The following is a 13,310-nucleotide window of genomic DNA, read 5'->3' as shown; positions in this document are numbered from 1 at the left end:
AATTTAGAGTAATATAGTTTCTTACATTCATCAAAATCTCAGTTTGTTCTTGTATGACTTGTATCTTTCTTCCGCCTTCTTTGATCTGTCCTTTATGAATTCCTTATATAACGCATTCTTCTTTTTACATGCATTCTTTTTGACAACCCTATGCCACAGTGTCCTGGTTTGGAACACAGCACTCCAGATTTCTCATAGGTGGAATAAGACCATAGCCAGGTTTCTGACACCAGCACAACACACAACCAGGATACCAGTGCGCACGTAAACACACTCATATTGTTCTCTCCTGGTAATAACCTCATGAAAATGTGTCATTCTGCTTACACACAGACTAGATCCTCCCCACATAACACATTAATCAGCCACTGTTTAATCAGCATTAATTTGTAACACATTAATGCTGATTAAACAGTGGCTTTATTTGTGGCTGCCTTGGATCTGATCAACTTTTATTATGTGGCATAAGCGGACGGCAAACAGCTTGATACCAAAGTTTAAACAAGTTTGCCGATTCATTCCTGGGAAGAGCTGGCAAATGTTCCCTCAACATGTTCGGGTGAATTTCCTAGTAAGAAAGCAATAAATGTGACCAGAGGTCAGCACACACAGGCTGTAAATGATAAATAACTTTTAATGAGAAGAGAGTGACTATGATAACAAATGACCTGTTGACTCCATCACGACTGGTGTATCACTGAGATGTAGCCATGATGCTGGATACACCTGTGAACAGATAAATGGAACAATATGACCTTTGACTTCACCTCCGCATCACAACAACAACAAATAAACAAACACACTGAGATAGCAGACATGTGGCCTTCTGTACAAGACGGACTGACCGAGATAAATCCACGTGGTTGCTACGATTTTGTAAATCAGCTCCTTTCGTCACCTTATGAATATTTTCAATCAACTGATTAGGCCAAGAAATGAGATCAGGAACCCGCCATCACAAGTGCAAGTTCAAACTGCTTGTTTTGTTTGAACAACAGATGAAAAGTTAAAAATTTCCCAACAAGAAACAAATAAAATAAAAACGCCATCAAGAAAGAATAGGGTCCTACACGGCCGGTGCTCTGACCCCTAATCAGTACATCTCCATATTTGAGAAGCTGTGTGTACATGGTACATGAGAACAGGCGTCACTTCTGCTACTCTCCACGCTGACCCTGAACGTCACTACGCTGCAAAAGTCACGGGTCACAATACACAACTGTCCTCCTGTGTGAAAACTCACTGCAAAGTTCATCTGAGGTTCAAATGCAGCTTCTGTTGTGCCACTGAGCTGATTCAAGTCAGTATCTTTCAAAGACAGTCTAAGAGGAATTTCCCTGGACAGTAACAGTGTTTCTTTATTTCCCTGGACAGTAACAGTGTTTCTTTATTTCCCTGGACAGTAACAGTGTTTCTTTATTTCCCTGGACAGTAACAGTGCCTTGCTGCACTGCAGCAGAGGGATACGTCCTTGTAGCAGCGTCCGAGTCCCATGACTCCCAACCAGCTTTTTACTCGTGCGGTGCCCACAAGTCCAAAGTAGACATTTGGGAGAGATGCTTTATTCAGAACTCAGAATATTCATAATTAATAACCAACTTTCACTTCCAGGCATCGAGGAGCAGTATCGCTCCAACCAAACACAGAACTCAGCCGATTGCTCTGCTTTGTTTCAGCTAAAGACAGCAACACAAACACCAGCCTCTGCAAACAAACCAGATGTGGACATCACAAGGCCTGGCCTCGTCTCCATGACTACAGGGAACAAACCCCCCGCCCCGTGATTTTTACTACACATCTTAGACTTTGCACTGACCTTACTCAGTAAGTCTGAGCCAATTAAAACTAATCCAGGATGGTTGGTTCTCTGATGTGATTCCTGGGAAACAGGACACGCTGGAATGTGAAGACCTGGCTTCATATTTTTCTCCCTATGACAATGAACATGTTCTTAGATTTGAGAATGTGAAACTATGTTAGTTGTGTAAAGAACATTAGAAATGTTTAGTAAATCATTACTACTGTGGAAATGGAGCCATATACTGTATGTGCCACTCCCTCAACTTTGCAAACAGTGTAGTTATGTCCATTCTGACTGTTTCAGGATCTCTGGTGAAATCTGAGAAACCCTTTTGCTCACAGACGACTCACGGGCACAAATATAATCCAAAGAGGAGCAGGTTTTACTGGTGTCTCAAAATCACAAACTGCAGAACTGCTCCAGCTGTCAAATCTACAAGGTATGAACTCATTCCCACGATAACCCCGAGCACAACTCAAGTAGTAAACATCAACAAGCTTACACGCTGTCACTGCAACGTATCGCGCCACCGCAGCCCAGCATGGAACTACCAATATAGCATAGTTATATTCCCGGTGGAAACATTCAGGGTCACTGTGGAAAGTAGGATGAGTGACAACAACCAAGACCTGCCGTGATTTTTACTACACATCTTAGACTTTGCACTGACCTTATTCAGTAAGTCTGAGCCAATTAATAAAGAAGCAATAAAATACAGGGAAGTCCATCAGTGTCAGTCTAACTATAGGCTGAATTGTCTCAGATTTCAACAAATCAAACATTTGGCCTCAAAGCGCATGTGAAAGAAGTAACTAGTCGTGTTAAACCAGAGACAAACTGCAGCAAGAATGGCGGCGCGAATGCACGCAGCGGCCAGGGGCCCCTCGGCTCCAAACAAAATTTCATTGTACGTGTTACAATGACAATAAAATAAAAATAATAAAAAACAAAATAAAGAAGTGGTACAAAAACTAGCATTAGTTCCCTAAAAGAGGCTGTACAGACTCTGGTGATCAACATCCACCTGACACATCCTGTAGCCTTTGTCACCAGAGTTGCTACTGTTTTACTCGTCAGCGTGCGCGGCAGCACTCACTCTCAAAGTCGATCTTCTCCACGATGTTCTTGGGCTTGATGCTCTCCTCCTGGTTGTAGATGAAGATCTGTCCATCCTCGTTCTCCGTCCAGCCATACTTATTCATCCAAACCTTCACCTGAGTGTCTGCACCAACGCAGGAGGGAGGATCAGTTAGGTTTATCTCTGTGTGTGAATTTGCTTCACTGGTTAAATCTACATACTGACTCGTGGAGCTTTAAGTGAAACCAGTTCATCTGTTCTGAAGAGGGAACCTGCTGTCTCAGTACACCAATTCAATCATGTGTGTCACACTGACTGAACGTGCCCAGAGACCAGAGCACAATATTAAACATGAGCTGTGTTTTGTAGGTCAAAGCTCTCACCCAGCGGGTCTCCCAGCATCTCCGCCAGTAACCGGTGCTCAATGGTCTGGTAGGTGATTCCCACCACATGGCAGATGACTGAAGAGAAAGGCCAGTTGAACAACAGAATACATTCATGTCACGATGAGGTTTCAACAGACTCGTTCATGTGGTGTGGATCTTGTCGATTTGGTTGTCAATGTTTCTGCCTTTCTTCCACAGATGTGCTGAGTCAGAAGGTCATACTCACACTTGCGGACAGAATCCTCAAAGCCGGTGATGCCATCGATGAGCTCTCTGTTCTCCTCAAGACTCGTCTGTCAGCGAGACAGAGAAGAGGACGTGATTCGGTGAAACCAACCAAACAGTTTCACACATTTAGGAAGAGGAAGGTACAAAAGGCAACAAAACAAGGAGGACAGGGACGTTACATTCAAGGGAGTCCTGGGCTGAGCATCTGATGGACCAGTCATTAGTGTAAAACCTGGTACCTTTCCATTCTTCTGTTAGTCCCAGGAACAACAGTTAACTGTCAAACTGCATTTTGTTAGATAATGCTAAAATTTACTCTGGTTAAAAGGAGCGGTATAAACCTGACGCCCACATACATATGATGAACAGTTGCCTTAATTTAGTAAGAGTACTTCGCTATACAATTGCAACTTTGTGTGTGTGTGTACCCAAAAGCTCTGGAAGTGGCACGTCTCCAGCAGGTTCCCCAGGTACAGGATCTGTCTGATGGGACGCTCCTCTTGCTGCGACACTGTAGTCAAGGAAACACCCCCCAACCCCAAATACATGCAGTGTATCTGTTCTATCACACATCACATGCACTACATAACCACAGGAGAGGGTGAGGGTTATGTTTTTGCCAGAATTTGTTATGTAGTTGTTAACAGCATAATTCAAAAAGTAAGGTAGAATGTGGCCCCCACACACAACTGATTAGATTTAGGTTCTGATCTGTCTCATAACTTGGATACAGGAATATTTTAAATGACTCTTCACCACTGTGAGTGCTGGAAAGGCTGCTGGCTATATGTGAGCCCCCTTGAGGTCAAAGTGCACAGCTGCACTGCTGAGCATTCTGAGCACAGAGACAAAGCCCAGAGTTAGTGACAGCTGCCACTCATTGTCATTGGAGATCGAGTGCTGCCACTCAGTCCACGTGCTGAGTCAGAAGGTCATACTCACACTTGCGGACAGAATCCTCAAAGCCGGTGATGCCATCGATGAGCTCTCTGTTCTCCTCAAGACTCGTCTGTCAGCGAGACAGAGAAGAGGACGTGATTCGGTGAAACCAACCAAACAGTTTCACACATTTAGGAAGAGGAAGGTACAAAAGGCAACAAAACAAGGAGGACAGGGATGTTACATTCAAGGGAGTCCTGGGCTGAGCATCTGATGGACCAGTCATTAGTGTAAAACCTGGTACCTTTCCATTCTTCTGTTAGTCCCAGGAACAACAGTTAACTGTCAAACTGCATTTTGTTAGATAATGCTAAAATTTACTCTGGTTAAAAGGAGCGGTATAAACCTGACGCCCACATACATATGATGAACAGTTGCCTTAATTTAGTAAGAGTACTTCGCTATACAATTGCAACTTTGTGTGTGTGTGTACCCAAAAGCTCTGGAAGTGGCACGTCTCCAGCAGGTTCCCCAGGTACAGGATCTGTCTGATGGGACGCTCCTCTTGCTGCGACACTGTAGTCAAGGAAACACCCCCCAACCCCAAATACATGCAGTGTATCTGTTCTATCACACATCACATGCACTACATAACCACAGGAGAGGGTGAGGGTTATGTTTTTGCCAGAATTTGTTATGTAGTTGTTAACAGCATAATTCAAAAAGTAAGGTAGAATGTGGCCCCCACACACAACTGATTAGATTTAGGTTCTGATCTGTCTCATAACTTGGATACAGGAATATTTTAAATGACTCTTCACCACTGTGAGTGCTGGAAAGGCTGCTGGCTATATGTGAGCCCCCTTGAGGTCAAAGTGCACAGCTGCACTGCTGAGCATTCTGAGCACAGAGACAAAGCCCAGAGTTAGTGACAGCTGCCACTCATTGTCATTGGAGATCGAGTGCTGCCACTCAGTCCACCCTGCTGTGTGAGACTGGGACTGAAGGAGCCCTGGAGTCAGGCTCAGAGCTGTTAACATTTTCATCTGTAAGACTGGTTTTATGCCACTTTATTAAGTTTTGACAAAGTGACCACTTAGACTGAGAATATGTGGTCAGTCTGTCCAAGTAATGCCAATTTGAAATTTGTTCCAAAATTTGTGGAGATGCGAGTGCTCATAATCTGACCAAGCTAGCTCTGTTAGCAGGCAGCTACATCTCGTTCAGAGCACAGTGGTCTGTTGGCGAGGACACCGCTGTTCCAGCTGCACATTATACTGTAGCTGTGTTTCCACTGTCCCTCAACTGTGATGTGGATGTCCTACTTTGCCTTTCCGCTGTATTTTTAACTGCAGTGAGTTTCATGGTCAAGCGGTCATATTATGAGAATATTGCTTCTAGATATAATGGAATTATGCAGGAAACTAACTTGTCCTTGGTGGAGGTTGGAACTCTCTGGGGGCTGTCTAGTTAATGTGATGTTGCTCATGCTAGCAATAAACTTTGACATTTCAGCCACTGTGGTTACACACTGACAGCACGTACAAAGACATCACGGCTGCCAGCAGCTGGAATAGTGCAGCCGTTTTTCCACTGCATGGCGTGGCGCAGGTGGAGGTGTCAGAAGTCACAGTAACGTTTGTATCCTGCAGCCATTTCAGATCAACCTTAACCAGACCAGGTTACCAAAAATGTTGCCAACACACAGAGTTTATTCAAAATGTGCACTTCACAGTATAAAAGAGTGACACTAAAACTCAACAAGGGCCTGTGTTTCACAGTACAAACACACAGTAAATACCCCGTAGTGAAGGAAGCTGGTACAACAGTCACATACTAGACGAAATGGTACCAAAAGGATACGTGTGACTGGTCGATCATGCACTTGCAGAGGGTGAAGTCAGTGTGTGGCAGGTTGGTCAGAGCCTTCAGGAGGATCTGTGAGGTCACCTGAGTTTGGAAGTACGCTGGGTTAAACTGGTACCTGCAGAGTTCAGGATTAGAGCCATCTTCATTGAACACTGCAGGTCACGGACATATCTTACTAAACAGTTGCTTTGAATGATATGAAGTGGAAGCTAACATTTGTTTCATGTTGCTTTTGTCAAAACTATACTGTAAACCTACAGAAGAAATGAACTGCAACACCAAAACAGAGGGTAAGCTTGACAATACAGCAAGACACAAACACACCCTTTATTGTTAATGTCACTAACACACACTGAAGTTAAAACAACCAAGAGTAAACTCATTATTCCCCAGTCACCAGGAAGTCACAACAAAATGTTCTCACAGTTTTGGTTTATGTTTTTCAAAGTGACTACTCAATCACACAAATGACCCTGTCTGCTTACATCTGAACGTACACAGTGACAGTGTAACTGACTTACAGCTTCAGGACAGCCAGGTTGGCCTCCAGGTCGTAGGCGTTTTCTCGAGCTTGTGTCTCCACATAGCGCTCCAGTGTTGCAAGGTTTTCTGGGTTGTACCTGTGAAGGCAGGTGGTTTAAGTGTTTTGTGACATAACAATGTGTGTTAGATGTTTTTAAGACTTATAATTTAGTATATCTGGTTTAATCATTAGCACCTCAAGCAAAGTGACTAATAAGTCAATGACTAAATCTTGGCCACATTAATTAGTAGCAGACAACATATTATGAAACTAAATCTGGTTCTAACATAGATCTGCAAGACTGTCATACTCTTCCCCACATCGATGACACCTTTTTCTCCTGTGAGGTTCAACTGAAGTCCATCATCTTATTTCAAGTTAAATCTGTCAACATCTGTGCAACTACTGAGTTGGGTGAACGCAGCTGTGAAAAGGAAACAACTTTGATATTTGACTTTAGAAATGAATAAAGCAATATTACAGAGAACAAAAGAAACGGTGCAAATGTCCCAGCAACACCATTTTCCTTTACGTTTGTAATAACCACAATTAGCTTGTTAATTAATCAACTACGATCCAGTCTGCCTTACTCACCAGCTTTCAATATAATATTTTAGAACATTCCTGACAATATCATCTTCATCTAATCAAAAGTTCATTAGGGATCGTTAAAATGAGCAAATACTACAGAATGTTAACAGAAAATCTTATGTTGTTAATTAGGATCGTTTACATGGGAAAATGCTAGCAGCTCTAAAATTCTGTCAGACCCACCCCCGAACTTGATGCATAACCTGAAGCTTTTGTAAAGAAGTTCCCTTTTAACTCTTTAACTCGGCAAACGTTAGCTTAAAGCATTAGCAAACAGGCTAAGCTACACTTAGCTTCACCAGGTTATCGATCCGTTATATGGATCATCAATACCTATCGATTCCTCGAAGGAGTTTCCCCACGTTCGCCCGCATCTGTTCGAAAGACGAGGCCATTTGGTCCAGACTTAAACAGCAAACTTTGATATAAAAACCTAAATAACTCCACACGTGGGCCACAGAGTAGATAAGGCTCCGGAGCGAAGGAAGAAAAGGGTCGGAGCGGAGAAAACGACGCACCGGAAACTGTACGGACCCAAACTATCGAGGGACTGCTGCGAGGTATTTCCGGTCGTTCTCTATAAACATCTTTTGGTAGCTTTGCTCGTTAACACTATTAACTACTAACTTGACTACTCATCGTAGCCGTTCAGATTAGTGTATTCATCATCAACGTAATAATTGTATTCGATTTAGTTCTTCTTTTATGAGTCGTTTAGTTTTGTCACTGTATTTTGAAAGTATGTAAAGGAAGTCGGCTGATTGTACTCATGAATATGTTCTGACCACTAGAGGGCAGTAAACTCTCCACTGATCCGTTTCTTACACTACCGTTAACATAACTTCCACCCTAAGAGAAATTGCCACTAACATTGGATGTACTGTAATAGAAGTTGAGAAAGTGAGTAGGCAGCTTCATTTTATTGTTCACTTTTCTTCAGTAATAAGTTGTGTTTTGAAGACTGCCAGGGTCTCAGTCTCAGTCTCAGGCTCAGGCTCAGTGCTCCAACATCTACAGACTGTCATGATTGAGGTGGAGTATGAGAAACCTCAAGCCACAACGGATGACCTTAGTACGTTTTCACAGGTGTCAGAGCATTGTTGTTGCTGACAAACCTCAATAAACAGGGGGACCTTGAAGCAACAGACTGAGGATTTGAAAATGAGGCTAATCTGTGCTAGAGAGTAGGGGAGATGATAAAAAGATATCAGAGCACATCCAGCTTGACATTTGCACTATGTGAAAAGTCATTGTGAATGGCAGTTAAGGGAGGTGTGGAAGTCCACACAGATCGGTCAGACAACATCTGCTGGGCAGAAAGACAGAGTCTCTGGTTCTTTAGCTGCATTTTAAGACCTAATGAGTTAATGAACTTCTGAGTGTTTTACAAGAAGGGCACCCAAACGTCTGCACATGCCACTTTGACATTATTCCTATTTCTCAGGTTCATTAATTGAAAACTAACAGTGTATTAACATTTGAAGAAAGGATCACTTATGTCTGTTAGCTTGTATTTTCTTCTTTTCACTTCAGAAATCACCAGCACTATCATTTGCCCAGGGGTGGCCAAACCTTTGCACACAGCTGTGCAGTATGTTTTTGTGCTGTGAAGCAAACTAGGGAGCACTTGATGTTTTCTGTTTTGCTTGGTTCCCTCAGGCTATCCATATATTATCACCTTTTACACTCTAACACCACCTCGTCCGTGCACTCACCTGCACCACAACAGAAATAGAACTTTAATTTTGTGCTGTGTGTCTGACATTTTCCCACAGTCACAAAGATATCATGACAACAAGCTTCTTTTTCCACTTAACTCCACCCAGGGAGGCCAGAGGACAGGAGCAGCTGCAGAGAGGCTCTGCTGGAGCCTGTGAGGAACCACTGTCTTGCTGAGGCAGGTGAGTGAAACTCCCCAAATCCCCAAGTGCGAAAGCAATAAAACTATTTACGTAGTGCACTCATTTAACATAGTGTCTGTGATACCTACATAACAACACAACATGGCGTGACATAAAATTGTCCACTATAATAGTAAATGGAAACCCCTTTGCTGCATGTATTCAGTCAGCAAACACTGGTGCTACTTTTACTTTCACACTTTAGTTGTTCAGTTGCTGAAGACGTTGGAGGGTGGTTTGTCCCTATATTTATTAATAACCTCATCAGTTCTGCTTCCAAGGCTCAGTTGAGGTTGAGGCAGTTATTTGTGGCTAACTGGGCTGTGTTGTGTGTCTGTCACATGTGGGTGTGTGTGAGCCACATGACATATAGGAGTGTGTAGGCAGGATGCCAAGTTCTCTGCAGAGCACAGGGAGGATAAATGTCAAATGGTGAAGATGGTGTCATTATATGATCAGTGACTAACACTTGCAGATGATTTATTTTCTTTTTAGTCCTCACAGTGCATCTTAATGGGTGCAGGTCTTTTCAGATCAGTGTGTTCATCATAGTAGCTGACACAAAGTTCTACCCAAAGGTCTGCATCTGTCTCTCTGTTTCTTATGAGATGTCACTGTGTTTCTGGCTCTCATGGAAGACGTCAGGCAGGATTTTAGCCCTGGTGGTGGCACAGCTTTTCCAGCTGAAAGATCTCAACAACTGTCGGACAGATTGTTGTGAGATTCTGTATAAACATTCATGATCCACAGAGGATGGATCCTAATAGCTCTTGTGATCCCCTGACCTTTCCTCTAGTGCTGCCATAAGGTTCACTTACAAGGCTTTCAGAGAATATTCAGATCCCTTCGCTTTTTGCACAGGATATTGCGTAATAGATTTGATTTAAAATAATAAAAGAGCCATTTTTGCCCATCGGCCTACACCCAGTAACCCATAATGACAAAATGAAGACAGGTTGTTACAGATTATTGCACATTTATTGAGAAGAAACCACTGGAACGTCTCATTTTCTAAAGTACTCAGAGCATCTGCTGTGGTCAGGTGCATCCTGTTTGCTTTACTCTCCTTGTGAAGTGTCTGTGGCAAACTGAACTGACTGGACAGAGTTTAGAAACATCTGTGTATATAAGGTGCCACAGTCTACGCCGTATGTCAGAAGCCAGTCCAAGGAGCGCTGTGTGGAGCTCAGTAGAGCGTCAGGCTGCGAGCGTGGCTCTGTTCACTGATCTGTGCCTATAACAGCTGTTTTCATTTCATCTCCTGCTCATTTCCTTTTCTTAATTTGGATCAAGCCTCAGTGACAGGGTGTCTCACTTACATTGCTGCTGTCAGTGCGCTGTGTTCATGCTGCTTTTCTTCCACCCGTTTTCATTTTGAAGGCATCTGCAGGAAGTATTTAATTTGATTTTTGGGAGTCTAGTAACATCAGTGTGCTGTAAGATGCTGCCGGTTGGCTAAGAGTGCCGGCGTGTAACCATGCCGCTCGCTCTGTTCCTGTGTCCTACATGTGTAAATAAAAAAGATTTAAATGCATTAAATCAGAGGTGAACAGAAACCAAGTACACTGATTCCAGTGCTGCATTCAAGTACAATTTTTTTAGGTGTCTGTACATGAAGTGTTTTCATTTTGTCTTTACTTCACCACATTTTAGAAGAAAATACTGTAGTTTTTACTGCACTACATGCATTTGATAACTTTAGTTACTTTTCAGAATCAGAACAATGAAACAAAACACACTATAATTATCAGACTCTACTGATCCCTGGTGGGAAATTCAAAAAGTTCCCAGCGGTGTGTAAAGTACTTTACATTTTAAATATGTAAGGTAGTTAACATCAGTGTCACCTTTACCAGCTCAAACAGTAAATGTACACAATAATCCATCAGTAGTAATCTAATAATATGATATACATTAATGTGAAATGTGCCTTTCTGCATAATGACTACTTTTACTTTTAGTACTTTAAGTATTGTTTGATGCTAATACTTTTGTACTTTTACTTAAGTAACCTTTTGAATGCAGAACTTCTACTTGTAGCAAAGTATTTTACACTGTGGTTTTACTACTTTTACTTGAGTAAACAGTCTGAGTACTTCTTCTACCACTGCAGAATCAGAAGCAGCTCAACTGTTCAGGGATGTTTCACCTGGTACCAGTGTTCAGGTGATACTCATGGACAAGAGCAACAAAGTGGAGAAGAGATAAATAAACATAAATATATTTGGAAAAATAGATGCATTTTAAGTTAAGTAAAAGATAAGAACATGCAAGTAGGCAGAGAGAGAAAACTCCTGCTTCCTGTTCAGAGGGCTTTTATTTTCTTTGACTTCCTGTCCTGTGTCATTTCACCTGCCCCACCTGTTCCTCATTACCTCCCGGTCTACACCATAAATACCTCCTCCGTTCCCTCATCGTTGATGCCAGCGTATTGACAACAATGCTCTTTCTGATCTCTGTATTCACGAGGCTCACCACGCCTGCTTTTGTCCTGTTTGCCTGTGTTCCTTGTTCCTGCCTGGTTTACTCCTGATCAGCCAGCGACTCTGTCGAGGGGGGGGGGGGTCTCCTGTCCTGCATTACTTCCTGTGTGTTCCCTGCCCAACAAGTTTTCCTCGGTTCACTCCCGGCTGCGTGACCCACCTGTGTGTTCCTGGTCCGGCAGTTCCACCCAGTTCGCTCCTGTCTGTCTGGCTCTCCTGAAGCCTCCTGTACCACAGTGATGCTCCAGTTTCTTGTCCACTTTTCTTTTGACAGAAAACTTTCTAGCTCCTACCAAGTCCTTGTCTGCATTTTGGGTCCTAGCTCTGTGTGAGCAGCACAACAACTTACAGCCTGCTCCAACTTAGATTTGACAAGTGATGGATGATGTACACATTATTACATAGTGTGAGCTTAGAAGTAATAGAAATAGAATTTGTTTTGTTGGTAGAGCGGACGCTGCTGATTAACAGTTGATCAGAGGTGTGCAGTGTTGTATAGCGCCCACTGGAGGGGAGGAGTTGGAACAGGTTGTGTCCACAGTGTGAGGGGCGTGAGGGGTCACAGGTACAGGTCATTCTACCCAGATGTAAGGGGTTAACAGAACGCAGCGGGTGCCCCTTATTTATCTGCAGGGAAGTGCTTCTGAACAGGAAGCTGACAGGGAGCTCCAAGCACGAGCAACTCCTCTTGCACAGTGGCAGCACAGATGCAGACACACACTTCAGTAGGCGTGAAGCTGAGAGTGAAACCTAAGGTGAAAACCCCAAACAGCACAACTGCACTTGATCAGCTACAAACTACAGACTAAGGTTTCTAAAGTATGTGCTCGTGTGTGTGTGCATGCACTCAGTTTACTGTTTTACCATAGTTGTGAGAACACTCACTGTCATAATGCATGCCCTACCCCCTTAACCATCACAACTAAATGTCTAACACCAGCTCTAACCCTGACCTCAACCCGAGTCCAACCCGAACCTGAAAACCAAGTCTGAACCCTCAAACGGCCCTGTGAAGGTGTGAGGACCGGCACAGATGTCCTCACAATGATGGCATAGAAAAAATGTAAAAAGCAAAACAATATATACATTTTTTTTTATTTTAAAGAACCTTTGTGTTCATTGACCCTCACAAGCACCGAACCACCAACAGACTGTACACCTCTCTGTGCCGGTCTGCCCCGCACACCCAGCGGGAACCTGGATTATCAAAATGATGTGAGAGAAAATGCTTGAGAGAAAGAGAGAGAGGGAGGGAGGGAGGATCAATCGCAGGCTGAGCGACAGAAACAGGAAGGTGTGTGTGTGTGTGTGTGTGTGTGTGTGACAGCAGTTGAACGACACAATAACTCAGAGAGACAAAGAGAGGTGTGTTCTCAGCAGCTCACTTCTTCTCTGACTTGTGTTGCCTGTAGATGTAGACGCCACGGAGTGTGTGTGTGTGAGAGACAGAAGGAGTGTGTGACATGCCTGAGGAGGAATATTAGTACCATAAAGATCACAATGGATCTCCAACACAGGGCGGCTCTGGATATCTCCACCAGGAACCCTCAGGATGACTTTGAGATCCTGCT

At 43.3% G+C, this 13,310-nt stretch overlaps 1 protein-coding gene and 1 long non-coding RNA gene across 3 annotated transcripts; one reads left to right on the top strand and one right to left on the bottom strand.

Annotated features, from left to right (window-relative positions):
- Positions 1 to 616: 616 nt before the first annotated feature.
- On the bottom strand, positions 617 to 7,894 carry eif3k (eukaryotic translation initiation factor 3, subunit K). Of its 2 annotated transcripts, none has more exons than XM_020623249.1 (8): positions 7,689 to 7,894; positions 6,763 to 6,861; positions 6,236 to 6,356; positions 4,866 to 4,943; positions 4,436 to 4,502; positions 3,263 to 3,340; positions 2,898 to 3,023; positions 617 to 726 (listed from the first exon to the last, which is right to left on the bottom strand). In XM_020623249.1, the coding sequence occupies exons 1-8, from the start codon at positions 7,748 to 7,750 to the stop codon at positions 695 to 697; spliced, it is 663 nt and encodes a 220-aa protein (XP_020478905.1). In that variant the 5' UTR covers positions 7,751 to 7,894; the 3' UTR covers positions 617 to 694. The 2 variants fall into 2 exon arrangements, with proteins under 2 accessions (XP_020478905.1, XP_020478906.1); XM_020623250.1 differs by having other exon boundaries at positions 4,866 to 4,940; positions 7,689 to 7,893.
- Positions 7,895 to 7,926: 32 nt separating this feature from the next.
- Positions 7,927 to 13,303, top strand: LOC109973563 (uncharacterized). Its single transcript, XR_002276839.1, has 3 exons — positions 7,927 to 8,255; positions 9,182 to 9,256; positions 13,257 to 13,303. It is a non-coding gene; the product is annotated as an uncharacterized LOC109973563 (long non-coding RNA).
- Positions 13,304 to 13,310: the final 7 nt, after the last annotated feature.

This window comes from Monopterus albus, unplaced genomic scaffold (assembly GCF_001952655.1).
Source record: "Monopterus albus unplaced genomic scaffold, M_albus_1.0 scaffold294.1, whole genome shotgun sequence".
NCBI lineage: Eukaryota > Metazoa > Chordata > Actinopteri > Synbranchiformes > Synbranchidae > Monopterus > Monopterus albus.
This window is presented reverse-complemented; position numbering and strand designations above follow the sequence as displayed.